A 27266-nucleotide genomic window follows, 5' to 3' on the forward strand; every position below is an offset into this window, starting at 1 on the left:
TGAAAAAAAAGATAGCTCATCCAAATAGACTAGGTGAATATCAAGAAATATTTTATTGTACATGTAATCAAAGTTTAAAAAACAGACAAAGAGGAGCAAAGGACAGATTAACTAGATTCTTTTAACTATGCAGGGTACAGAAATACAACTAGGAAAGAATTAGCACATATTAGTACCCTTTGCTCCCCTTCCCTGCCCCAATGGAAGAGGTTACACAAGTGAGATCTGTAATGCTTCAAATCAAGGCTTCTCAGTAATTGCACACTTGAGCTGACACAGTTGAACTATGTTCAGTTTTATGAGAGTGTGTGCCTTCAAAATAGTTGTTCATAAACAAAACTACTCTCTCTTTAGTGGTTTGTGAGCATTACTCATTCATCACCAAGAGTATACTTTAAAGACTAATGATTTAATGGACATAATTGTCATTATATCTGAACTGACACTATATTTAAGTATATCAATTATAGAAAATAGATTCCTTAGACAGTAGAGAATATATTATCTAGTGGCAAAAACATAATGTAAAGAAGCAGAGGAAGTATTCACAGGGAAGGGAGGGGGGAGTTGCGTGCTGAGCAGGGGCACATTGAGGAATCAGAACTAAAAATGCTGAGTTCTGGAGTGCTAACTGCAAAGGAGTCACACCTCAGCATCATGAGTATAGGTTTCAGAATGTCTGGGTTGAAAAATATGGTACTCATTGCACATCTACATCAATCTCCCAGCTTAACTCACACCCTAAATCCTCCTAACCAATTACAGTGAGAGATTAAACATTTCTAGCACTGTAACTAACGCATGTTCTGCCTTGCATGCTGCAAGGAAAAAGGCTTCTGTCCTCTTCCAGAACCAGATAGAACTAAGTCTGAAAGTGAATGCAGAGAATTACCAGACCTTATTCACCGCTGCAACACTTTCCTTCATAGTTTAGAAGAGTGAAGGCCTTCAGAGCGTAAAGCTGCAACTGCTCTTCCAGTGCAAGCTGATTTTCTCTCAACAGCTTAGAAATAAACCTTCCCAAAAAAACTAAGATATACAGGATGTAGCCAGAGTTGAATCAAATCAGAGTGACAAGTGCTAAATCCTGGACTGAAGGCAAGACAAGTTTTGGGATCCCCACAAAAGATGGTTTTTTTATTCTTCAGTGGCACAATAAGGCTAGCAAATTAAAAACTCTTCACAAAACTTCCAGAGAACGCCCATGGAAAAGCAGACAAAGTAACAGTAACTATCATATTCTGGATTCTAATGCCCTTTGGAAACTATCAGATTTTTGGCTTAAAATGCAAGTGAATCATGACGTATTAATGATCTATTTCAGCCTACAGCATGGTCCAATGCAGATTATTAGTGTCAAGTTACACACCTAGGACTTGAATTCACTAACACTCATAGCACCACTTGATTGTTGCTGTAAGTAAAGACAGCCTAACCCTCAACTCTTCTGCCAGAAAGACTGTATTACCTTTGATAACTGTGTAACACCACCTATTCCAGGCCTGCTGAACTACCCTTTTTTGTCCTCACACATACTGCATCTGTTTTCAGAAAAATCTTAACAGCTCCAAGCTTAAACTCTGTGACATATCACCTTAGCTTCCAAAGTTACAAAACAAATTCTCCTTTCAAGTATTCAAAGGTAGGAGATTGACTCAACTGACAAACTGAATTACTGACATATCTCTCACTAGTTATTTCCTTTATCTGCCAACTGCACAGTCATAAAAGCCTCACAGCTGTTCTTCATATTTCTCAGCTTTGAAACAGGAAAAGATCCATATAGGTATCTCAGGATTACCACTCCTAGGTGCAGGGAAAAAAGCAGCTGTTCTGTACCTCAGTAATTATTGCTTAGTACTTATCTCTTTTAAGCAACATCAAGACAGTATTTGAATTTATGCTGTACTTTAGAAGAGACAGGTTCCCTAACATTAAAGAACATCAGCCTTTCCACAGAAAAAAAATCTCTGAAATCTAGCTGGCCATTTTTTCTTAACTGTTCCTTGTAACAAGGCCAATTTGTTTAGGTTTCCATTCTAACAACATTATAGTTGTCAAAGTACATGACTCATACCTGTGGCTAGTCTTTAGAGTAGATGCGCTGCACGTTTTCGTAACTACAGAAGTTTATCAGCTATGCTAAAACACTACATAAAAACCCCAGGATTGTTTGCAGACTCACCAGTTACCTACACAGAACAGCTGTTCCACAAAAGTGATTTCACTAACAACTGAACTTGAAGACAAACACTACAAGAAAGCCAATAACGAATCTTGTGTGATCGAAGATTCTCTTACTATCTCCTCTGAAAGAAGCTACCTTCCACTTTAAACTATCTCCTTCCATAGGAATAACCAACATACCTTTTGGAGGCAATTTAGACAGAGACTGCTCAAAAACATTTCAACAGAACTGCTTTTTGGAAGAGAGAATAAGTTATTTTACTATTTGCACAAATTGAATTGACTACACTCATTTTACTCTGGTAATGTTTTAGCTACAAGGTATCTATCTGTACAAGATATATCAGCAGAGATAGCACATTGTTAACACTACATATGTAAACTGAGAGACAACAGGTCCTTCCATCCAGGTGTCATATTGCAGATAAACCGTTTACGTCAGTCCGAGAGGCTGCGGAACCGCACTTCAGCACCACGGAGACTCCCGGGGAGCCCAACAGAAAAGCTGTGCTCTGCAAGGGTGACTGTCCATCCTGGAACAGCAGCAGGAGGAGAATCAAGCAACCAGTGTTTGCAGTAATATTCTGAGGAGGATTCCATTCAGTCGGTGCGTATTGCTGTACATAAGGTGCGTAAACCTGCCATGGAGGAGATCAGCGGGAAGAGAAGCCAGTGGCAAGGCTGCAGCCAACTACCGGCGTCATGTCCCAGATCTGGAAGAGAATCGTGGAGAATCACACAGCATTACTGTCACACTCAGCACCTTCTGCAAGAGGTGTAGAAGCAAACATAAAGGCATCTCTGGACACAAAGTAACAACTCCTTCTTAATCTATACTTGAGGAAAATCTCAAAGAGTTACACCAGCCTTACAAACCAAAAGCCAAATTTGGGGCTCAAGAGTCTTCTTGCACTTCTGTGTAGGTCTCTTTTAAGAAGTGCTATGCAGTTTGTCACAAACATGCTTAGAGCAAAACAAGGACAGGATGGCACAGTCTCAGTTCTGACACACATGGTGAATGTAGAGCTCAGGCCCAGCAAGATTCCCTGTCAATCTGAGCTCCATGTCACTGTCCCATTACAAGGGCTTTCAGTGGCCTTGCTCCAAGCCATGGAGCTCAGAGCAAAGGAACCTGCACATTTCCTCAGGTCTGTGACTTTAAGGCAGTTTCTCCTGCTGCCCATGCCTGCTGTTTGTTCAGCGATACAACAGTAACAGATCCAACAGCTGCACTCCACACAGTGGAGTTACATGCCATTTCCATCCAGCTGCACAAGAACAGCCTAGCAAATACGATTCCTTCTTCCCACAAGAGATAGCTTATAGCAATAGTTGTCAGAAAGAATGAAAGAGTACACAAAAATGAAAGAGGTGCAGCAATACCTTCACAATCCGGTCGCTTCCACAGGTCACCATTAGCCCTCTGGAGATGTCCATAGACATGTGTGAAATGTTGTGTTTTCCTTCATGAAAGGTTGCCAAGGAAGTACGGCTGCACAAGAACAATTGAAATGAAAGCCAGCCATCAGGTGAAGCTTCATGGCATCATTACAGCAGTGCAAAATAAACTTCGAAGAAAATTAAGTTGCTCAAGTACTAATAAGTCAATTCCAAGAGCTGCAGTGCCATATTAAAAGGGACAGAATTAAATCAGCAAGTCATGCTAAGGCACTGCTTGTGAATTGTACAGGTGTGACATTTCCTGGCCTTCTGCAGCATGACTGTTAATAATACTAGAGCAGAAGTGGGACCCTGAATTAGCAAATACTTCTACGCCTGGAAAACAAAGTCAATCTTGGGTACATTTTTCCCCTGCTGGCTACAGAAGCCAACTAGGGCACAGCATTCCACTTTTCAAAAAAACTCAACCCCAAACAAACAAAAAGCCGCCAACAATGAAAAACCCAAAACAACAAAAAATCCCAAACACTCCCAAAATTTTCACATCTGATTACTCTGTTCATATGAAGAGAAAAGGGGTTCCTTCATTTCTAAGACAAGTTTAATGAGATAGCAAATGATGTTTTAACCTGATTTGCTTGCATGGGGAAAATAATACTGAGCTCTGAAGAATATTCCCAAAATTTTTAGAAAGTGTACATGAACTAATGCATATACACCCTGGCAGCTGTAATGCATTGTCTGGCACCCACTTTGTTAATGCAATCAATAGCTTTTAACTAAACTGAAATGTTGAGACAAATATATCTCAAGCCTGGATCTGGCCTCCTGGAAAAGAAGAACTACCAAGGATAAAAATGTTGTAATCCCACATCTGATCCAAATGTCTTTGCAGAGGCAGACAGGGGATCTCTGCCATCACAGTGCTTTCAGTCCCCAAGGTGTAATAGCAGAGTCAGCTCAGTGTGTTCTGCAGCATTGTGTGTGGATGTGGAGCAAGCCCAAGGGTTTCTGCACAGCAGCAGTGTTAGTACAGTCTATTACTCCCTAATACTCACTCTTCATCCTTGATGGACTCGAAACAGGAATCACAGACACGGACCTGGAACTCAAACCCCATGATTGGGTAGCTCGACCGTTTGGTGCTGCACTTGCCACACACTGCTTGCCCACATTTTCTGCAATGATGCTTCATGAAGCGAGAAGAAAATAAACAAATAAATCACTATACTATGTCACTTGACCACCATCCCAAGTGTCCACTGAACAACAAAAGCAACCAAGCTTCTGTTTTGCGACCCGTTAGAAAGCAACCTGTAAGGTTCCTGTAAGGAAATGCCCTGTTTCTTCGACCAAAGACCAACATCTCTGCAGTTCTGAACAGCTGTTTGGATCATTAATGGTTTTATCTCCATACTCTCTGTGTATATCCTCTTCTCCTGCAAGCTCCTTCAGGGAGAAGGGGAAAAAGAGGGTTGAACAAGCAACCCAGTTAAAAACCATCTAAGGAAGCCACAAACAGGTGACTGTTGGTGCCTGTCCAGTCCCTTCTTAAAGAAAACTACCTGGAAAGCTTTCACATTCTGGTGCAGTAAGGACAGGGACATTAGTGCTTCACTGGAGTGAGCATCTACATGCTCAGTTATATTTGCCATTTTACACAGCACTTGAGGATTAACTGTCCATAGTTCCTAAGCATGGGAACATTCAGAGAAATCCAACAGAGCACTCCTAGCACAGCCTGCTTTGACCTGTGACAGAAGTTTGATGCAATTTCATAGAATTTGGGGATTTGTTAGCAGTGCCTAGAAGCTGTAACTTTACAATGTACCTCATCTCAAAGCAACAAAAATACCAAGAGTTGAAAAGAACTGCCAGCCTTAGTGGTCTTCTGTTTACATTTTGCTCAAGTGCTGAAGTACAGCTAAGCACTGAAATCAGGCATCTCACCTGTCTCAACCCTATTGTCTTTGTGTCCCACATTTGCTTTATATTCCAGAAGAAAGGTTGTTCACACTTCTGACAGGAATCACTTTCTAGCCATTGAGGAGCCTACAAAAGAGCAGGAGAGGTAAGCAGTCAGAATTGTTTTCCCTCCTACAACAGTCAAGGAAGTTTGTTTTAAGAACCCAAAGTAAAGTTTACTTGCAAAGATGTCCTGATTCAGTTCTGGACATTACAACAATAAATTGCCTAGAGCATAGTACAAAGAAAGTTTAACACAAAAACCTCAAACCCAAGAACAAAGTTATTGGTCCTTTTAAGCCTACAGGAATATGTTACTGCCTTAATAAGAAAACTCATTCAAGCATCTAAGTTACTAAATCTGCTGCAGGCATTTAAAGACTGATGCTCTGGTTGTCTGGATGCTTTTAAGGACCAGTGTAGTGTAAACTGTAGAAGCTATGAGGCAGTAATCCCCTCTAAGAAAGGGGTTGTCCAAAAGGAAATTCTGTGAGTAAATTCTGTAATTATCTTTTCTACTTTCATGGGATTGCAGTTTGAAATTACTAGAACTGATCTGCATTTTCCATCCTGCCCACATCTTTGTTAAGCATCCCTTTTCCCACCCACACATTCTTCCTGCCATAAATGGACTAGGCCAAATGAAAACAGAGCTTTTACACATTTCAGCTCCCTCAGATACTTTAACTGGACATCCTGTAAGAGATAGAGAGGCACAACATTTTTAGTACATCGACTTGAATTTGAGCATGTATATTCTATGCAACTTTATACATCTAATGAGGAAGTTTCCATGAGACTTGACAGGAGAAAACCTGAAACAACAAAGCATTTTTTCTTTTCAATTCACTTACACTGATGACAATAAGAAAACAAGGGCATTCTCAGTTGCACCACCATGGATATGAACTGATGCAGAAAGAAAGTGTACAGCCAGGTCAACTGGCTGTACACTTTCTTTCTGTGTACTGAGATCTTTCTTTCTGTGTACTGAGATCTTTGTTGCCTGGGGACTGAACCTCTGCCTTCTGAACTGCATCTCAAAATCTGCCTCTCACTTCTTTACCTGCTTTGGCACAAGTTGGGAACCTTTTTCAAGACCATTGAGGCACAGTCCATTTGTTTCTTTAACGCAAGAGTTTGACTGCTTTAGATTGTTCCAGAAGCAAAGGCCACAGCCATTCCAGTGACCCTGTTGTCTCTTTGAGATAAAACTCTAAGCAGTCCCAAGCATCTCCTGCACTTTTCCTGTCCTGGAAACCCATTTACTACAATGTAGCATGGACAGCCACCAGAACAGAACAGGTTTCAATAATATCATTCAGCTTTGAATATCACACAACACAGGGAAAGCAACCTGCAAAACTGACTAAGGAAAGCCACATTAATATCTGAAAATGGAAAAAAAAAAATCTTTGCCATGAACTTACCTCTTCTCGGCTGATATCCATGTTCCAAACAGCAATTCCCCCATCAGCTGAACAAGACACCAGCTGCCGAGTCAGCTGGATGTAGCAGATAGCCTGCACCTTGTCACTGCCAACAAAGCACACACTATTTACCCACAGGTATTTAAACAAAGCTTGGTTTCCCAGCAAACCCTGATTTATCCTAGTAAATAAAGCTACTGAGGAAGGCCAGCAGTGATTTCCACTTTGCTAAGTCCACTAAGCAGAGCTCTGAGGATGCGTGAATGGATGCTGTCACCTGAGCACTATCCTAGCATCAGGACCTTGCTGAGAGTGTTCTTACAGGCCTGACCAGAATACCAGCACAGTTCTGTGTTAACATTTGCTGGCAGTAAGCCCTGACAGTGAACCGAGTGTCAGCTGCCTCAGAGTGCATGTGCAAAGAGTCTTCTGTGCTGGCAAGGAGAGCCACTTTCAGAACAGAGACAACTGGAAAAATAAAGAGAAACACTTGTTTCAAATGCAACTAAGCTGCAGACAGAGGTTCCACTTTTGCTAACAAATCACAGTAAGTCAGGCTGGAGCTGCAAAGCAAAGTATGCATTCACCAATAAGACAATTTAATCCTAAAGAATGTAATGGCAAAATAAAAGTCTGCCCTAAAAAATTAAACAAAGAATCTGACTAGTATCAAACTGCTTTGCAATATCTACATTGAATTAAAAAGTCATTCTTCTTCTCAGAAGAACTTACTTTCACATTCAGTACAAAGAGAACCTAACTGCTACAAGTCTTCAGCAGGACACATGAGGCAGTAGTAACAGCAGTATGAAGTCCTCCAGTAACTGGCTTCAGTTACTTTTTTGTAATCAAGATTCTATTATTAATTCTTTAGTCATAAAACTAAATCCTCAAGACTTAACAAGAGTTCTAGGGCTAAGGCTATCAGTCTTCATCAAAGGTGAATGGAGGCATCTATGAAATTAGACAAGAGGAGAACACACTATACAAGTACCTTTAAATATATACAAGATCTCTAGTACCAGTGCATTTCTAAGTAGAATATATCCTCAGTGGTGAACTTCCCGTCAGACTGAAATAGAGCCCTACATTTAAAAATGGCAGCTACTGTTGGGTCTCTAAACATTAAGAGCTTATTGTGACTACAGGGGTAGTCTCTCAGCTTCAGAAGAGGGGAGGCATGACATTTTCTGAAGCTGAGAGGCTATCCCTGTAATTCAGCCAATCAGTTATCACCTCACTGATAGAAAGACAGAGAGGACAGGAACATATTGAAGCTTATTTTATATGTATACATGAACATGCTTATACATAAAGGTTCTAGCCCTCCTCTCACAGGTAACTCAGTGCAGTATTTACAACACAGACACATGCAATTTTTACATAAAGATCAAACCAGATGACCTAGGATTTTTACCCACCTCCTTCTACAAACTACTTCTGTGTTATTTCTAAACCATGATAATAACATATTAAACATGAATAAAAAAAAAGATTTATCAGTAAGGCTTTCCTAGTACTGATTACCCTTCTTCCCCTTCAAAGTACTCAGGGTTCTGCGAAGAGTAATTTTCTCCATTATTCACAACCATTCAAATATCTTGCCACACTCTTTAGTCATCCTGGGACTGTGTGTTCATTACAGGACATGTATGAAAAATCAGCTTCCATTACATACTGATGTCCCTGGAGCAGCAGCGTTCGCCCCTTCCTTCCACCGATGTCCCACATGATAATGCTGTGGTCAGAGGCACCAGAGAAGAGCAGCCGCTGCACAGGATCCCACCACAGGGCAGTGATACTCCCTAGGAAAGAACATTCTGCAGTTAGATGGAAGGGACGGGCTCCCAACACAGTGATGCCCTCCTGGAGCACTACAGTGAAACCTGCAGCACTGCCTTACTCCAGTAACATACTGAAAGCCTTAGGGCAAAGGAAGCAGCATCCAACAGCAAAGTGCAGCCCTGACAGAGAGGCAAGGAGTACTGGACAATAGAACAGATGTCCCTAAGAAGACAGATATAGCGTAAGTCAGAAAGTCTGAGCTCTGCCCCTTGTATTTAGGAGGTGATTTTAAGAGTTGCCAGCTGCTACGTGAGCTTTGGAAGATAGAAGTACTAACACTTGCCAACAGAAACCAGTATCTACAACACAGTGAGGTGCCTGGTCAGTGGTTGCAGCACAGCTCACAGTATTCTCAGGTACAGCAACTCCCTCACATAACCATTTACAACCTTAAAATAGTTGGACTAAGAAAAAAAGTGACAATTTCACTGCTGTTAGCAAATCTACCACTACTCACTAAATTACAAAACTAGATTTCAGAAGACCCAGTGTGACTGTGAACTAGGGATAAAAAAGAAATGAGTCATCTGACAGTAGCAGCCTTACACTAAACCCATACTCATGGTAACATAGCCAGGAGACTAAAGGAGTCATTTTGTTACTCATGCCACCTATAGTTGTGAAGTTGAGACATTTTGTTCCCTTGCAGAGATCCTTCCCTTTAAAGAATCTTTCCATTGCTCAGTTGTCATCAAAAGCCTTGTTAGTCTGAAACCAAGATGATGAATGGCAATTAGAGCCCAAATCAGTTCTTTCCAATGCTCTGAAGCTAGAGATTTATTTTTTTTTTGCCTCATTTAGGGCTATGCTGTTTTCAAACTGATCCATTTGGGAATAGCACATGCACCAAAAGGCATTAACTTTGAGTATTATCTCAGCATTACACAGAGCAGGCTGTTGCACACGATAATTCTGGAAGCTGAGAACAAACTTTGAAACTGTTTAAACTGCAAAGCAAACACTGCTTGCTTCTGAAGTCACACTTAGTAAGACTTCTGAAGTCTGTCAAACCACAACTGCACTCAAAGCAGAATTAGATACCATTTGAGTTTAGAGTTACCAGATCTTGAGAATATTACACAAATATGGTGAAGGAAAAAAGGTTACACATAATCTCATTTGCTTTAAAAAAGAAAGGAAAAAAGATGAAATAACTAGTACTATACCAGCTGAAACCATCTTTTTTGATAGCTCAATTCTTGTTTCAAGGATCACAGTCCCCATATGGAAATATATGAGCCAAAGTTGGCTGCTGTGTGGACAGCACTACTGAAGTTGGTTCTTGGAAGCCCATCACAACTCAAGCGACAAAACACACACTGCAAGAAAGTGCCACACACACACACTGCTTTCAGACTAACTGCAACATCTACCAAGAAGTTGCATTTGAACACAGACCAGTGCAAAAGTATAGAGGCAAAGGAATCTCTCAGGCCAAGAGAATTATTTTGCTCTAAACAGAAATTCTCCATGAAAAAAGAAGAGACATTTATCACTTGAAAATCTCACCTTGCCTCCTCCATTCAAAAGCAACTGTATCATTTCACAGTCATCTGTAGATCAGGAGTCTACCCAGCTTTAACAAGGCCTACTCTATACTTCCACTGTTAAACAAGGCAGCCTTTTCCAGTGGGTCAGACTCATGACCCAGTAGTTCATCTCTACCCACATGCAAACTGTCAGCTGATCTGAAATTTGCCAGTACCACATAGGAAAAGGCACTGTCTTGTTTATTCTTCTCAGCATATTAAGTTACACATTATTCTGTGATTTGCATTCTTGCCTTACTCATTGCAGCAGGCAGTGGCTCTGTATCATGTCATGAACCACCTGATTCTACATCTGATATAAGGACTTCAGCTGTACCATAGAGGATGAGACATTTGCCTCAGTCTAGGCAGTTTTGCCAACGTTAAGGAGATAAAGCTTTTATAGGTGGCCATCTAGTGGATAACTTGTGTTTAACTGGAAGCATATATTTACTTTTATTTTTCATCTGTAATAAAAATACCTGTAGGTATTTATAGGGCTAAGATTTCCCTTCAGCAAGAATGTGTTTGTTCTTTAACAGGAAGTCAAAGACAGCTTTCAACAGCTCATGATAACCTCTACCCTGGACTATTTTTTCATCCAGTATCTACCCTTAAGAGGCAGATAGGCAAGTGAACATCTCACCCCAACTTACAAAGAGGTACCGTATCTGGGACAAGTGACTGTAAGACCAAGAGTTACTTTACCTTCATGCCCTTTGAGGGTTGTGATAACTGAGCAGGTATTCTGCTCAAGCTTCAGAAGAGTGATCTGTCCAGAATAATCACCAACAAATGCATGCTGAGTTTCATGATCATATCTGAACATCAGTCAAGGAGAAGATTCATTTGTTCGAAGAGCATTTTATGTGACTGAAACAGTCAGCTAGAGAGTCTGGAAAAATTGGAAAGGAACATTTTAATGCGTCAGATAAATATTTACATAATTACTTCTAAAGTGGTTGGAGACTGTTAATAAACCTTTTTGATTCCTTCCTTCTCATCACATTTCCCTACATGTGCAAGAAAAACTGTATAGAAAATAAGAGAGAAGAGTTTTAGAAAGCCACTGGAGAAAGCCATGAGATAATCCATGCCCTAGTTTAAGGCAAGCCAAGTAGCTTCAGGCCATTTCCAGCACATATTTACAGAACACACTCCTGCTTGTCTACAAGATGCCAAAACTCATCAGGCTAATTGTTGCAGTGCAACCATTAGGAGCACCTCCTGGACACTGGGCAGTGTTCAGTCTTACCTAGTATGTTCTCCAATAAACCCTTCATTTTCTAGCATGTCAGTAGTTGATCTCCCCAGGAGAGGAAAACCAAGATACAAGGATGCTGACCCTCCAGAGCAAGTTCACCTTACAGTGAAAGTACACTCTCAATGTTCTGGCTACTGCCAAGGTGAGAGTGTCTCATTTCTTGTCCTGTTCTCTGGACTTCCCAGTTTACCAATGCAGGTCCCTGAGTGGTATTCAAAACTGACCTAATTTCAGAAAGGATTCTGTCAGTTAACACTGAGATAGAAGCCACACCACATCCTAACATGGGATCATGGCACATTGGGCAAAAGCATTTCACCTCATAACAGTTCTGACACTCGGGTTTTGCCATAATGCAACTGTGAACTCCAGAAACCAAAGCATGGCAAGCCAATGGAACTAGATAACTTGCTGCTTTTAGAATACTTTTGTTATTCAGAATATAAGCAAGAGCTACAAAAAACTCATGCACCTGACACTACACTACCCAAGAGCTGTGTATAAACTTAGGTGTCCTCCTGGAACCACACAAAAACACAAGCAGTAGCTAGAAAACTAGGCTCTGGTATCCAACAGAAAAGGCTAACTTTAAAAAGACAGTCTACCAAAAAGCCCACCACCCTAAGTGAAAATGCAGAGCCTTTGCCATCTGATGACATTCCAAAAGCTCTTAAGCCTTTAGGATCTCGAGATAAACAATTTACTTTCAACAAATCCTCTAACTCCCCGGACATGTGATCTTTTCTTCATCTTAGAAGTTCAGGCTTGCCTTATACCCACTAATCCAGTAAAGAATAGGCACTCTGCTGTGTTTTTGAGAAGCTTACACATAGGATCACTAACAAACAACTTCTAAGGCACCTCCTTCCCCATAGAGACCAAGCACATAGTACACACACCAGCAAGCTGGTGCTTCCAAAGACAAGTCCAAAGGCAGATCAATTACAATGGATTTTCAAATGTCAGGTTCTTCAGTGGAAATTTATTTTTATATTGATATAAAAGGTCATATTCTTTTTTAATAACAAACGGTGCCATTATTTGCAATAGCATTAGCTATAGAAGCCACTGAACTCAGACTGTTCACCAGACTGGTGTGAGCTGGTCTCCAACACAAGAACCAACTGTAACCTTTTCTGTGCTGCATTCAGCTGAGGTGAGCTGCACATAGAATGTTCTGTGGGACAAACCTCCCCTGGACTCTAAAAAAGAGCAGCAGTACAACAGTAGAAACCTGACAGTTCTTCAGTCAGTGAGGCAGGGTGTGCACAGATGGGAGACCTCAGGCCAGACATGCAGCTGGCAACTCCCAGCTTTCCTCCCAGCTTCTTACCAGGACACAGGTGTACAGCCACTCCAGAGAGGGCTTCATGGTTTCAAGAGACATTGTTGACTTGTTTCAGCTTTCAAATCTTGCTACTTCTAAAACATTATTGCCATTAAACCTCATACAGCAACCAATACCTTCAATTACTAAACAACTAAACTGCCACCATTAACAAGAGCTAAAAATAGTTTTAGAATTTCAAGTATTTAACTTGCTTTCAAAAGCTCTGATATGTGAACTACCATTCAAGGGTTTGTAAGTCTTTTACATAGGATAAAGAATGCCCTGAAGTACTTAAAGCTGAATAGACAAACAGAATGTCTACGCTGCAAATGCTGCAGTGAAATGTAGTTTACAGAAAGCAAATTGTACACAGACAAATTACTACTGGTGAATAACATTTCAATGTACCTGGTAGCTTAAAGATAGAAAAGATTAAGTTGAGCAAAGACAGAAAAATTAAAGCAGTCCAAAGGGTTTTCATGTTTTATGCTCCAGAAGGACTCAAAGGCACACTGGTATCTGTTGAACAGTGACTTGCCCAGGAAGCCTATGAGCCAGGCTATAGATACAGTCACTGCCACAAGATGCTACAGACAGACACCTCAAAATTAGGAACTAGTACAGACTGGGATTTCTGCAGCTCATGGTCTCTTCTGCTATCTAATAGCCACTAACAGAAATAAAGGTATTAAACTTCTAATGAGAATAAGGGTTAGCAGACTTGTAAGAGATGTCACTAGTTTTTACACATGAAAAGTTGGGAACAAATTGAGGTAAAGGAACAAAGTACTCTTCCAGCTTCAGGGCAGCAATCATTTTTTAAAGGATACTGTAGACATGAAGCCCAAGAGGTGAAGTAATGTCTCCCCAGCATGCTGCCACTCCTGGTGCACATCCAGCTGATACACTTGTCATGACCTGTGCTGATGAGCCACTCCGATGCCAGGCAGAAAGTAATAGCAGACACTCGATTCTGGTGAGCTGCAAGAAGAAAAAGATTACGGTGATTTTTCCCCAACAACAAAATGCTGTGTACTTCCATTCTAATTCAGACAGACAGAGGTTGAAGAAGATATCTAGGCAATGGCCCAGGGAAATCTTTTATCATTATATTATACTTGCATCTAGGCTGGATGAAAAGGTTCCCATAGTTCTGTTTAGGATTTGCCTTCTGAATAGCTCAAGTGAACCAAACCCATCAGTCAGCTGATGAAAGCCTTTCTCCCACAGAGAGAGAAGCTGAGGTCAGCCCAAACACCCGAGGTTAAGGAACAGGCAAACCCTCAGCTTCCTCTAGATAGCTCAGGATTTCTGGGGAGTAATGCAACACATCTAAAAACTTGAATTGCTTTATTAAATGTATTTGTTCCTAACCCCAGAGAGCTATGCTCACATTCATGATTCTAAGCACCTGAAAGGATATCTAGTGCATGGCATTCAAACTGCTTCCTGTGGCAGCAACCAAATCCCACCCAGCTTTGTTGAGAATGCTGCCACAAAGCAAGAACTTACACGTGCTTTAGAAAGAAGCCTCCCCTGCCTCCCAAGATGCAATTACTTCCCTTGACTAAATTGTCAAATTATCTCCCTTAGGATAAAGGGAGGTTTTGTTGCTTTAAGAACAAGGTCTTTCTCTCCCAAGCAAGAACATTGCTTCTGTCGGTGTCAGGGAGTCACAAGACAAACTGCACTTTGTTTTGCTACATAATCTGCAGTGTTTAAGAGCTTCCTTCAGGCCTTTCACATTAATATTCCAATTTTAACCAACAATTGAGTTTTGTATTTCTCTAAAGGATGTGTAGACAAATGCTGAAATTAGTATCTCTATAAATATTACAAGAATCCCAAAAACCCTGTTTCCCACATATTGGAAAAGTAAGCTCTTTTTCATCCCTGTTGCTCTCCTAGGATGACAGAGGAGGTAAAGACTCTTACCTTGATCTAGGAGTAACCAAGCCCATTGATTACAAGAAGGACAAAAATTGCAAATACCAAAATGCATCTTTAGAAAGCTCTTACATCAACACTCACGTAGTACAACTACTCCAGCTGAAGAGCAAAATCTGAGCTCACTAGTTCTGGCTCATTACACTTGCAGGCTAGTGATTTAGTAAACTTAATGACTACAACATGGGACTCAGCTGCCTGACAAAACATTTTTGTTATGGCATTATCCCCCAACTAAGTGACAACTGTAAGGTCAGAGTTAAAGCATGTCTGGATTTGATTAATCTGTGACTGTGTCCAGTTTCCCAAGCACTGTAGGTACCTTCCCTTTACACAAATGTTAGTGTAGATAGTGGTTAACAGTTTACCTGGATAGGTCTTCACAAAGTTCATCTTATTAAAGTCCTCAGAAATATGAAACTCCTAAAAGTAAAGTGAAATTGTTAGAAGATATCACAATGGCATAAGCACCATTGATACTCAAAAAGGGGCAGCAACCTCACAGACCAAAATCTGCACAGCATTAGCATATCCCACAAAAAACCAAGCAGCTTCTGAGGCTGGAGCAAAGCACACTGAAATATCAACTGTAAATTAAGGTGTGTAAATTAAGTGAACTGAATTTTCAACAGGGAACATCCTTTCAGAACTGAATTTGCTGAAGGGAGATTATAGGAAGAGATAAGATCTCATCTGTCCCCAGCAGGAGCAAACAAAACTGTATCTTACAGTACTTAGGATTTGCGTGTTTGTGACTTCACAATGGACAGGTTTAAGTGACAGTGTTCTCTGTTTGATCAATTAGATTTAATGAAATTTTAGAAGTCTCAAATTTTCCAGGAGTTATCACTAGAGTTCTATGCAGTTCTTTACAGGCTATTCATAGCAGTTATCTGTAGAATCAGTCTTTATGACCCTCATGCAGTACCCTGGCTCCTTATGGGGCAGTTGTTATTTTGACCTTATTTTCATGGAGAAAGGAAACCATTAAAGCATCTGAGAGTCACAAGATTCCCTTCCTTTACCAAGGGGGCAAAAATAAAACCCAGTTTCTGTTCTGCCAAGTGTTCCACCAGTTTCTGTTCTTTCATGGTCTCCAAGACGGGGACAGCAATTACAGCAAGAGTAGAGAAAGACAGAAGAAAGAATTCCCAGCAAGAAAAGAGATGAACCCAGCCTCTTTTCATTTTAGAGCTAATGTTGAAATTGCTGCATCATAAAAAGATCTGCAGCAAGCAAATCCAGAGATCCATACTCCTGGCCAGGGACAAACCCACTGCAGGTCAAAACCCCTGTCAGAGGGCCACCATGGCACTCTGCCCAGCTTACTGTACTCCCCTCAAAACAATGCCTTGGTAAAATGTCATTGTTTGGGTCCACTGCTGCACTAATGGCTCACGGCTTCCTGAGGCTACCTGGCTCACATCTAGCCAGAAGAACCTTTGCCTTGCAGTCCTCCCACATACATCTCAGCTGAACTGCCAAGAAGCTCAGCCATTTAGCAGTAGCTGCATTCCAAAATGAATGGAAAGAAAACAGACTGTCTGCTGCCAGCAACACATGGACAATCTGAGCAATTCTAACCTACATTCAGAAGAAAAGTCACAGCAGCTTACCATGATAGCTCCATTATCCTGGCCAACAAATATCCGTCTGCTGTCGTGATGATAAGCCATGGCAGAACATGGTGCTGTCAAAAAATACATTGCAGGATTTAAATAGAGGTATTAGGATACACATGACTTTAATAAAAGTCAATCCTTTCACTCAGGACAAAAGCTGTTTAAGTAGTTTGATAGAAGCTAGTCTGCATAGCTAACATCCCTTGGAAAGACAGTTCAATTCCCATGTGTGAAGCTGAGGACAGGAACATGACTACTGTAAGTCAGATATACCAACAGGAACCGTATGCAAACATGATTTCCTGCCACAAGGTGCAACTCAGCAAAAGGAATTTTACACAGGCTGAAAGCTGAGCTAACTGCAACAGCTGGTTATAGTTAAGAGCTTGAGCTCACTAAAATGATCCCAAATGCAACCCTGAAAGATAAAAATGCACACCTTGGAAAGCTAAGAGTATTCTTATATCTCAACTTTCAGCTAGTGGTTAGAAGAGCTCACTTAAATGGCAGACAAGTTATTTGCCATTATTTGAGGCACATCCAGCTGCAGATCCACAATGATTTACCTGGTGAAGGATGTGGTTCTACAGAACACTGCCACAGATCTCGCCCACCATGCAGCTAGTTTCAAATCAAAGTCTGAGCTACATTTGCTGCAAAGTTCCCAAAATCAAGATCCTTGAGGGAATCCAGCCCTTGGGGAAATGAGAAGGAGGTATTCCTGCACATAGCACAGGTACAAAACCCAGACTATGCCTGGCCACCACTTACCACCTCCACATTGTACTTACATGCCATGGTGTGATAGATGCTGGGCCAGTACTGCCCACTGTCTCTCTTCAGCCATACTCGGATTGTCCTGGGTTGTGGGGAGAGCAGGGAGAAGCCAGTAAGTGTGAGATGCCAGAAGCTGTAAGTGCATCACCCCTTGCATCTGAACCACTTCATTTATTTAGGGATCAGCTCCACTCCCCTGAGCTTTTGTGCTACTCAGATAGAATAGAGAATGATGTAACAGAAATAACAGTATTCAAATACTGCTCTAACATAACAAGAATACTAGCAGTAAGAATAGGCATCCTTGGATTTGGAAAAATTTTCTTCAAAACTATATACACATGGAGTTTCAGTAAGTATGAAACGGAAATACTATTTCAGCTCACCTCAGAAATTGCTACAAATTGCATCCCTTTACTTCCTTCTGGTTGATATAAGTCAAATTCAAACTACAGAAACTTTCTATCTTTGGCAGAGCAAACCACAGTTTGATTATAGCATATTAAGTGTCTTGTTATATTAAAAAAAAAATTGCAATTCATTTCACTATGGAAGTACAAACTTTTAAATTTTTACAGCATCTCTGTGTAACTCACCCTTCAGCAAGCCAGGTACTGAATATTAATAACAGAAGCACCTCATCTGCTAGACCACCACATTACTGACATCTCCATCCCAAAATATTAAGAATCCACAGAGGACAGCATATCTAACTCAGAATTCTTTCCTCTAAGCCATGCCACTAATCTCTCATGTAGCAATGCAAAGGACAAGCAACATTAGTTGCTGTTGGTTTGCACTGCTTCTCTGCCCTAAATATGATCAGGATTGATGAGCCAGTCAAACGGAAACTGAAAAGCTGAAAAGATGACTTGGACAATATGCCAAGATTCTTTATAAAATTGGCTTTAGTTTGCAAGCTTCCAGAATCATCTCTTGGAAGGAAAGGATAAGTGGTCTGGAGAACATTTAGCATTACACTGCTCTGATGACTGTCAAATCCTGGGAGGAGGGATGTAAGAGTATCAGCAAGGAAGTGGAAAGCTATTGTCAATTAAAAACATTCCTGCAGCAGACACATCGAAGGGACTCTACATCAAGAAGTTAAGAGCACACATGTAGACATTGTTAATTTAAGTCCTCTTGAAATTTCCTCTCCAAACCATTGTTTGCATTTTTGTTGCTGTTTAAATCCAACTTCCTCATTCCTAAATGATCTGTAAATACACGTACCTGGAAACACTGTCAAGAGGTTTCATTGTGCTGTGCTATTTACTGTTAGCTAGTAAAAGTTCTGGTATTTAGAATTCTCTAGAAAAACACTGGGGAACTCATTAGTTAAACATCATGTAGGATCCACAGTAAAGAGTTGAACACAAAGAGCACAGGAGGGGACCAGGGTCTTGCACCACAACCAGAACTTTTCAGAACTTTCACTGCTGAAGATACAACAGTAGCATTCTAATTTTGCAATCCATTCAAAGGCTTTTCTTTAAAAGATCACTCAAAATTAAAGCAGACAATGCCCACCCTTAATGTACTACTCTTCAAAAACTTGAAAGCAATACAGCTGAGCATACACTGTCCCAAAACAATGATTTTCAGCTTTAAATCTAGTTACTTTTTGACCAGTTTAGGGGTATATGTACATTAGTCCAGTCCACTAAATAATTTGCATTAAGAGTGTCTCTTGAAAGCTATCATTTCCTCTTTACAATAATCAACAGCCTGCCTTATGTCAGCAAGTCACCTCTTCAGAAGAGCAGTTGCTATTTCTTGGTAACACTGAATATGGGAAAAAACAAGGTTTTCAAGTAATTCTAATGGTGCCAACCTAATAGCACAGGTTAGCACCTATGCACCTTTATCAGCTTTTAACTTGGTTTTTAAAGCAGCTCCCTCATACTCAAACTGTTCTGAACATCTCAGATAGTGGCTTCCACCCTTACTAATTCAACTCTTTCAGTTATAGGCAAAGTCATGTAATTATTTTTTATTAAAAAAAATACATGATAAGTTATCATGGTGATCAAAATCATGCATTGCTTTTTCAAAAGCAGACTTAGCTTTCTCTCAGTATTGTGGTTAATTATTTTGAACTAGAGTAAAGGAAGAAATTTTTTCTAAGAAATTATTTAATGGGGGCATAACTTCTGTGTTGATCATCAACAGTACAGTCCCTCAGTGAAGTCAAGAGCCTAAGCAAATAGCTGCAAGAGTTAGCAAAATTAACTTCTGAAAGCTTCTTATTTTGGTTTAAGATTTAGGCTTTGCTCACTTCATGCTTGCAAAGATAAGCTGTCAGACAACTTTATATCTAATTATGTAAAGCTCTGACTGAGCGAAATTTGAAGAGATTGTTTCACAGTAGTCAGCAAGTGACCTGTGCCAAAATGCCACTTCTCCCTGATTCTGTCTCTTACAGACCCGTTTTTGTGATGCATCTCCTTATGTTAGAACAAATTAATTTGTGAAATACTAGTTCTTAAAGGACTAGAGAAGTCCTCCAGTGATGCTGCTCCCACAATCTCCTGCAAACACTCAATTGCTTTGTTATGACAACTGCCTTAGAGTCTTGAGCACTTTCCTCAAAACTTGGTCGTTATTTAACAAACAATTCTGAGCTCAGTACCTGAGAAGAGCTGCCTACCACTCACTTCTCAGGCATTCCCTGCTAAGGGTCTAGACACACACAGGGTTGTTTGACAGCAGTCTCAGTAAGGATGTAAAAATGCTGAAAATCATTAAGGAGCACCAGAGATAGATACAGACTTTTTAAATTCTACACTCAGGTCTCTGAGAGTGGCAGCAGGAAGCAAGATTTTACCTCCAAACTTCCCTAACATTCAGTATTGAACCAGAAGCTGCTTTCAGCTGGACAGCATGCACATTTATAGAAGTACAATTCAAAGGGGTTTTGGCATAGGACTTTTTAATGTAATATAAAGAAAGACACGCAAAAGCTATCTTCAGGCAACACTAACTGTGACCTTACCAGTCTCTAAGAGTTTTTATTGTTCTCAATTCCTGTTTCATCTACAGAGTAAGCACCCAACAGTATTGGAGAAAAAACTTGGGGTTTGAGAGCAGAGACAATGCTGTGTTCCAACTGTGTTTGTGCTCCTGCTACACAAGCTGCCCTCTGAAAGGTGCCAGGTAGGGAGAAGAGATGAAAAACCAACAGCCAAATCCAAACCTGTTACAATACCAGCACTGCTGCAGGTTACTACACAGCTGCACCAGCCCTGCTCCCAGCACTGCATCTTCCTAACTCCTTCAAACCACCACAAATCAACCACTGACAGCTGTTTTCCTAGCAAGAACAGAATACTGCCTCTTTCTGGTAGTTTAACTAAATCAAAAATATTTGTACTGTTATCGTCCTTGTTCCCAAAACAGCATTAGGAATCTGGTTTAATCACATTGCAATGGAAGCTCAAAGACACAGCTGATAGTTTTTATCAAATTTCTGCTAAAACTAAAACATGTTTTGACCAATATTTAAGTTTCATAAGCAAAAAACCAATGAAAGCTCATACTGTATTTTAAGTAGCTACTGATGGTCACCAAACTAGCACTGAAATGTGCCAGTGACTCCAGAGCTCCTGTTAACCTGTAGTAAGTACATTACTTTCATCTTTAGGGTCTTGTACACAGCTTATCATCCCCCAGCATTCCCAGCTGCAGCTGGAAACACTCCTCTTGCCTTAGCTATTTGTCCGCTGAGGGACTCACTGCAACAATTCCCAACATTGTCCTGCAGCCAGGGTCAGACAAGATGCCAACAGGGACACAGAGTTAATCATCCTTTCTAGATAAGTTCTGAGAAAGCTTCACAGATGGCAAGTGTCCTGCTGAAAAATCCGATTGGGAAAATTAACTCTTAGTCTTCTGCAGGCACTCTTGCTTCTGCTTCTTTTTTCATCTTTAAAAAAAAAGTAGAATTTTGTTGACGTTCACAGATCTACTACAATTTTTTCGTATCCTCTGAAAAAATAAAACCATTACTTTTTATTCTAGGAAAAACAATTTAAAATAGAAAGAACTACAATGAGTAGTTCTAACAAGAGAATAATCTACATCACTGGCAGAGAATGTTTGCACCAATGTTGTCCTCACTACCCAACTTGTAAACACATTCCTCTGGCTGGTTATTATGAAATACTTGACAGCCTTAGCTGCATTAAGATACAATAAAAAAATACTTCAGCCCTGCTCTTGGTACACACAGCAGCTCTTTTGCTCCTTGTACTCTGCACTTTGCTGCCAGCAGCATAATCAGTTACGCAGTATTAACACCTACACCCCACTTGGAGTGAACAAACAGGGGAGCACTGTTTGACAACATATTGAACTGTAGGTGAAAGCTCTGATGTACTGTAGGAGGTATCCCAGATTAGAGGTAATACAGTGCAACGGTTTTGGAAAGTTTAAAGACTAAAGTAATTTCTCGCAGTAAGGCAGGTGACACAAATTCAGCCACGAGTCCACAGACTCAGAAATTACGCACACCGAAGATGGGTGGTGGCCTCTGCTCTCCTTGCACAGGTCTGTATGTGACATCAAAACCCAGACAAAAATACAGCTCCATCCTTGGCTCTTATCAGCAGTCTAAGCATGCAGACTGCCTAACCTTCGGCACTAGACCTTGAGTTTAAACGCTGGCACTGTCTGCCACAGGCAGCCCTCTGTACCATGAAACTGTGAGGGAAGAACTCTGATATGGAGTCTTAAAAATCACTATTTCCTCTTGTCTCCTTCAGGAAGTCCATCAAAGCAAACTGAACACAAACACAAACAATCACACTTAAGTGACTGGAAGAAAAGGAAGCTGCCCGTTCCCATCCAAGAGCTGTTATCCAACATGTACTGCACAAAGCCATCTCCGTAGGAAGGGATGACACGAACCAACTAGACAGCTGATCTGTTTGCACTTTTTGACCTAAAAATAAATGCCAGAAAACCCAGTTCAGATAACACCGTTGCTCTGCTGATTTTCAGCACTCATACCCTCCTATTTCTCACAAGGTCAAGCTTTTCCAACAAGAATGCATGCAAATATTAATGCTAATTTAATTTTAAAGGTTTTATAGTTAACAGTAAAGTTATCCCTGCACCAAGCTACCCCTCAAAGACTTTTGCACTTTTAGCATCGTTCTTGCAAACAGGGCCGCAGCTTCTTAAGAAGCATCTCCCACCTTATTCACATTTAAGAGTCACTTTCCACATAGCACGGGTGAAATTCCATCTCTCGCTATACACTGCAGACCCCTCATCGCTCTCGTGGCCACAACTCTCTGTACTACCCGCTTTCTCATTTCCACTTTCCTTCCATCCGAGTTCATCTGTCTGCTAAACGACACGACCAGCTTCTGTGGCAGGCGTTTCCAGTGCCATGGGACCAATGCCGAGAACCAGGGTTAGACTCTGAGGACACTTTCCCTCCCAAGCAGGAGGCACCGTGCTCAGCAGCCGCTCTCCCCTCGGATCTGCCAGCTCACTCCCCGAGCGGCTTCAGCCGCAGGGAAGGAAGTTCGGGACCCGCACAGCGAGCCGCCAGCACGGCCAGCTCCGAGCGGAGCGGCTCGGCGAGCTCCAGCTCTCCCGACAGGCAGGGGAGGCAGTGACACACTGCCAGTGCTTCAGCCAGCACAGCGGAAGGCCGAGGGAAACATATTCCCTCACTCCTGGTTCTGCTCGTAACCTCTGCAGGACCCATCCACACACGGGCCGAGCTGTGCTCTTCCAGCTGCTCCGCAGGGGCAGGGCAGGGCAGGGCAGGGCAGGGCAGGGCAGGGCAGCGCGCACGGGGCGCAGCAGCCTCTCCCCGCCGGGGGGAAGTGTCAGCCCCGCGTCCCGCACCGGGCGGGCCGAGCCCAGCCTCCCTCACAGCTGATGGCACCTTCCTGGCTGGGAAGGAGGAAGGATCTCCCGACGGCCGCAGCACGGAGCCCTGCGCGCCTCCGGGCAAAGGCACAGCGCACACACGGACTTCCCTCACAGCCCCCGCTGCCCCGGCTCCCACCACAGCCCCGCGGCCCGGCCCTGCCCGGCGGGGAGCGGGCCCCGGGTCACCTGTCCTCGCCGGCCGTGATGACGCCGTCCTCCTTGGGGATGAGGAGCGCGGCGCTCACGGCGTCCTGGTGCCCCTCGACCTTGCTGAGCAGCACGGGCCGGCGGCTCTGCGGCCGCGAGTGAATCTCGGCAGCCATGGCCCGTAACGCTGCGTGTAGCGGCGCCGCCCCGCCGGGCCGAGGTGTCCCGAGTAGCGGCGCAACCCCACCGCGCGCCGCTGCCGTCACGGGCGGGGCGGGCCGCCGCCAGCCGTATTCTCTGGAATAGAAGGGCCGCAGGGGCCGTATTTCATAGAAGAGCGGGGGAATCAATCCGGCGGTGCGGGCTCCGGCCGCCTGCCCGGGGCGGGACGTGTCCCCTTCCGTGTCCCCTCCGGTGTCCCCTTCCGTGTCCCCTCCCGTGTCCCCGGGCTCAAACACGGGTGTCTGTGCCCTGGGCCGCGGGGCTGGCTGTGCTCTCCCTTGGGCTCTGTCCGGGAAAAGTCGTCGCCGTGACCCCGGCTCAAGGAGCGCAGCTCGCTGCCCATCCCCCTGGCATGGGGCCACCACGAGGCAGCGGAGGAAAGGCTGCTCCCCCTGGAGGAATTAACGGAGGGATATGGACTGAGGCAGGATGTGTAGTCACAGGAAATACATTAGCTCCTTCTGTCTGTTAAAGCAGCTGTAATCCTTCATCCTGTAAGTTCTTAAGCAGCTGGATTGTGCCGTTATTTTCTCTGTGTCCACTGCATGGGAATGTTGGCCACGTAGCTGGGTAACAAACACCAGAATTCCTCCCCTCGGTGCTTGGTTTTCGGTCTTACATTTGAACAGCAGCGTTTGGTTATAGCCGACACACACTGGACTTGACTGAAAAGCCTCACTGGGAGCTGGGTGAAGCTATTTGTGCTCGGACAGAGCTGAGCCCAGAGAGATGAGCTCCAAGATGAGGTGCAGGCAAACCTCTTGGAGCATGGTGCTGGTGATTGTACCATTAGATAAGCTGTCATAGAACCTGTCACATACCTGCAGTCAGGATGAATGAGGCTTCCCCAGGATCCTGGGGAGGGCAGCAGACAGCAATTATCTTTCTCCTCATCTGTCCGAGAGAGGAATTTTGTAGCTGAGAAAGCCAGTAGTGGAGATTGGCTGTACAGCAAAGGAAACAGACACAGGAAGAGTGGGTCCAGCTTGGAGCTTTAAAGATACATGTGGTTAAATACACTTTGTTTTGCCTCGGTTTTCCCCTGCTTCCTTATTTTTCCTCTGCATTTCCAGAGTGACTTGGTCACTGAGGACAAGAGTATTACTCCAGGTCAGGACTAACAAATCCCAGTCAAGACAACAGGCAATGACCACTTAAGCAAAATACTGGATCTAAAATCCTTCAAAGACAATATTTCAGGCCTTGACCACATTTGCTGTGCAAGGTTTCCCTGTGCTTGTGAATAGCAATGCAGTGCTTGGCCCAGTGGACATACTTGTATTCAGAATGATAATTTGTGATCCAAGCAGACATTCAAAGGCACCCTGTTGCCCAATAATGCTCTGGTTATTATTCAGACTTCTACACACTTATTTCTCTACTTTTTAAGCCTGACCTGCTTAGCTCCTGCCAGCTGTCAGAAGTGAGTATGGCTCTCTGTCTGAAGAGGGGAAGACAGTGTTCCCCACATCCAGTGGCTTCACAGCAGGAATTCTGAATGAACGTGCAGCTCTAGGGTGGCATATCCACAGGGAAATGTTTTCAAGAACTACTACCCAAAAACTTTATTTCATGGCTAGTGGCTATGAGCTTTTTAAAACCTTCCTTTCTTATCGATGAGACATTCCCTCTGGTCTCATCATCTGCTGCTCCCCATCCTGCTGACCCTGGCTAGACACGCGCGGTGTTTCGGCTGGGGGTACATCCTTCTACCCGGGGTATATCCTTCGTCCCGCAGGAGCGGGGGACGTGCAGATCCCCGGTGTTTTCCTGCTGCCGCACCAGCGCCCCGCCGCGGCCCCGGCTGAGGGACTGGCACCGGCACCGGGATCGGCATCGGGACCGCGACCCGGATCGGCATCGGGACCAGGATTGGCACCGGGACTGGCACCGGCACCGGGATCAGCACCGGGATCAATCCCAGCATCGGGACCGGCACCGGGACTGGCACCGGCACCGGGCTGCGCCGTGCGCCGAGTGCCGCCAGGGGGCGCCGCGGGACAGGAGAATGTGGGGACAGGCGGCTATAGGGACGGGGGAATGTGGGGACAGACGGATATAGGGACAGAGGGCTATAGGGACAGGGGGATATAGGGACAGGGGGCTATAGGGACGGGGGATATAGGGACAGGAGAATGTGGGAACAGGGGGATATAGGCACAGGGGGATATAGGGACAGGGGGATATAGGGACAGGGGAATATAGGGACAGGAGAATGTGGGAACAGGGGGATATAGGGACAGGGGAATATAGGGACAGGGGGATATAGGGACAGGGGAATATAGGGACAGGAGAATGTGGGAACAGGGGGATATAGGGACAGGGGAATATAGGGATGGGGGATATAGGGACAGGAGAATGTGGGGACAGGGGGATATAGGGACAGGGGGCTATAGGGACGGGGGATATAGGGACAGGGGGATATAGGGATGGGGGATATAGGGACAGGGGAATGTGGGAACAGGGAGATATAGGGACAGGGGGATATAGGGACAGGGGACTGTAGGGACAGGGGACTGTAGGGACAGGGAGATATAGGGACAGGGGGATATAGGGACAGGAGAATGTGGGGACAGGGGGATATAGGGACAGGGGGATATAGGGACAGGGGGACCGGGGATATGGGCACATGGGCACATGGGGACAGAGGGAGATTGAGGACAGGAGGATGTGGGGAAAGGGGCACAGGGGAAGTGGGGATAGGGACATGAAGATATGGGGAGAGGGGGAGAGAGAGACAAGAAGATACAGGGAGATGGGGACAGGGGCGGCAGGATATGGACATGTGGGAAGATGGAGATGGGGAGATGGGGACAACAGGAAATGGGAAAAAGGTGACAGGGACAGTGGGATGTGGGGAGAGGGGGATATGGGGACAAGGGGACAGCAGGATATAGGGACAGGGACAGGAAGATATGGGGCAGGGGGATAGGGGGAGAGAGGGACAAGAAGATATGGGATGATGGGGACAGCAGGATATGGTGATGGGGAATATGGGGAAAGGGGGACAGGGAGGCAGGAGGATGTGGGGACAGGGGGAGAGGGGAACATGGGGATGTAGGATATGGAACTGGGGGATATGGGGACAGGAGGACGTGCAGAACCTCCTGCTGAATGACTGCTTCGTGCAGAGGCCAGGCAGGCAGGCAAGTCACCTGTTCAGCCCCTCTGCTTGACTCTGGTGCTTAAGGGACACTGTTAGGAGCTACCAACAGAAAAACAACAACAAAAAACCCCACAAACAAAAAAACAAACAAACCAGAAAGAGAACAAAAGTGTTCAAATGCCATCATTTTGCCTCGGAGTGGATTTGGAGAGGTTTGGGGTCTTTTCTTTGCTGATGGTTTTGTTGTTGCTTTGGTTTGGGGTTTTTTTTAAGCCCAAGGTGGAGCATTGAGGGTAGCACTGCTTCTCAGAGGGACTGACAGTGCCCTGTGCCCCCAAAGCCCCATTGCTGCTGGGGACAGCTGGCAGCCAGCCTGGTCCAGAGACACGAAGGGCCGAAGGTGACACAGGGCTGTGCTTCCCATGGGCACACAGCTGCCAGCAAAGCCTTGAACAGTCCCACTGCAGTGTCCTCACCTCAACCATTCCAGGAAGGGAGAAGAGCCCAGGTTGGTCAGATACAGCAAAAGATACAGCCCTGCCTTCCCCCTTCTCCACCACCTGTTCTGATCCCAAACCAGCCAGCACGTATTAGTCTGGAAGTGC

At 43.7% G+C, this 27266-nt stretch overlaps 1 protein-coding gene across 1 annotated transcript; it reads right to left on the reverse strand.

Moving 5' to 3' along the window:
• Nucleotides 1-30: 30 nt before the first annotated feature.
• WDFY1 (WD repeat and FYVE domain containing 1) lies at nucleotides 31-23634 on the reverse strand. Its single transcript, XM_063408118.1, has 12 exons — nucleotides 23373-23634; nucleotides 17312-17379; nucleotides 16515-16588; nucleotides 15267-15321; nucleotides 13782-13932; nucleotides 11066-11178; nucleotides 8662-8788; nucleotides 6984-7089; nucleotides 5539-5640; nucleotides 4647-4777; nucleotides 3571-3679; nucleotides 31-2900 (listed from the first exon to the last, which is right to left on the reverse strand). Exons 1-12 carry the CDS (start codon nucleotides 23507-23509, stop codon nucleotides 2841-2843), a joined length of 1233 nt encoding a protein of 410 aa, XP_063264188.1. The 5' UTR covers nucleotides 23510-23634; the 3' UTR covers nucleotides 31-2840.
• Nucleotides 23635-27266: the final 3632 nt, after the last annotated feature.

Source organism: Prinia subflava, chromosome 11 (assembly GCF_021018805.1).
Source record: "Prinia subflava isolate CZ2003 ecotype Zambia chromosome 11, Cam_Psub_1.2, whole genome shotgun sequence".
In the NCBI taxonomy this organism is placed as follows: domain Eukaryota; kingdom Metazoa; phylum Chordata; class Aves; order Passeriformes; family Cisticolidae; genus Prinia; species Prinia subflava.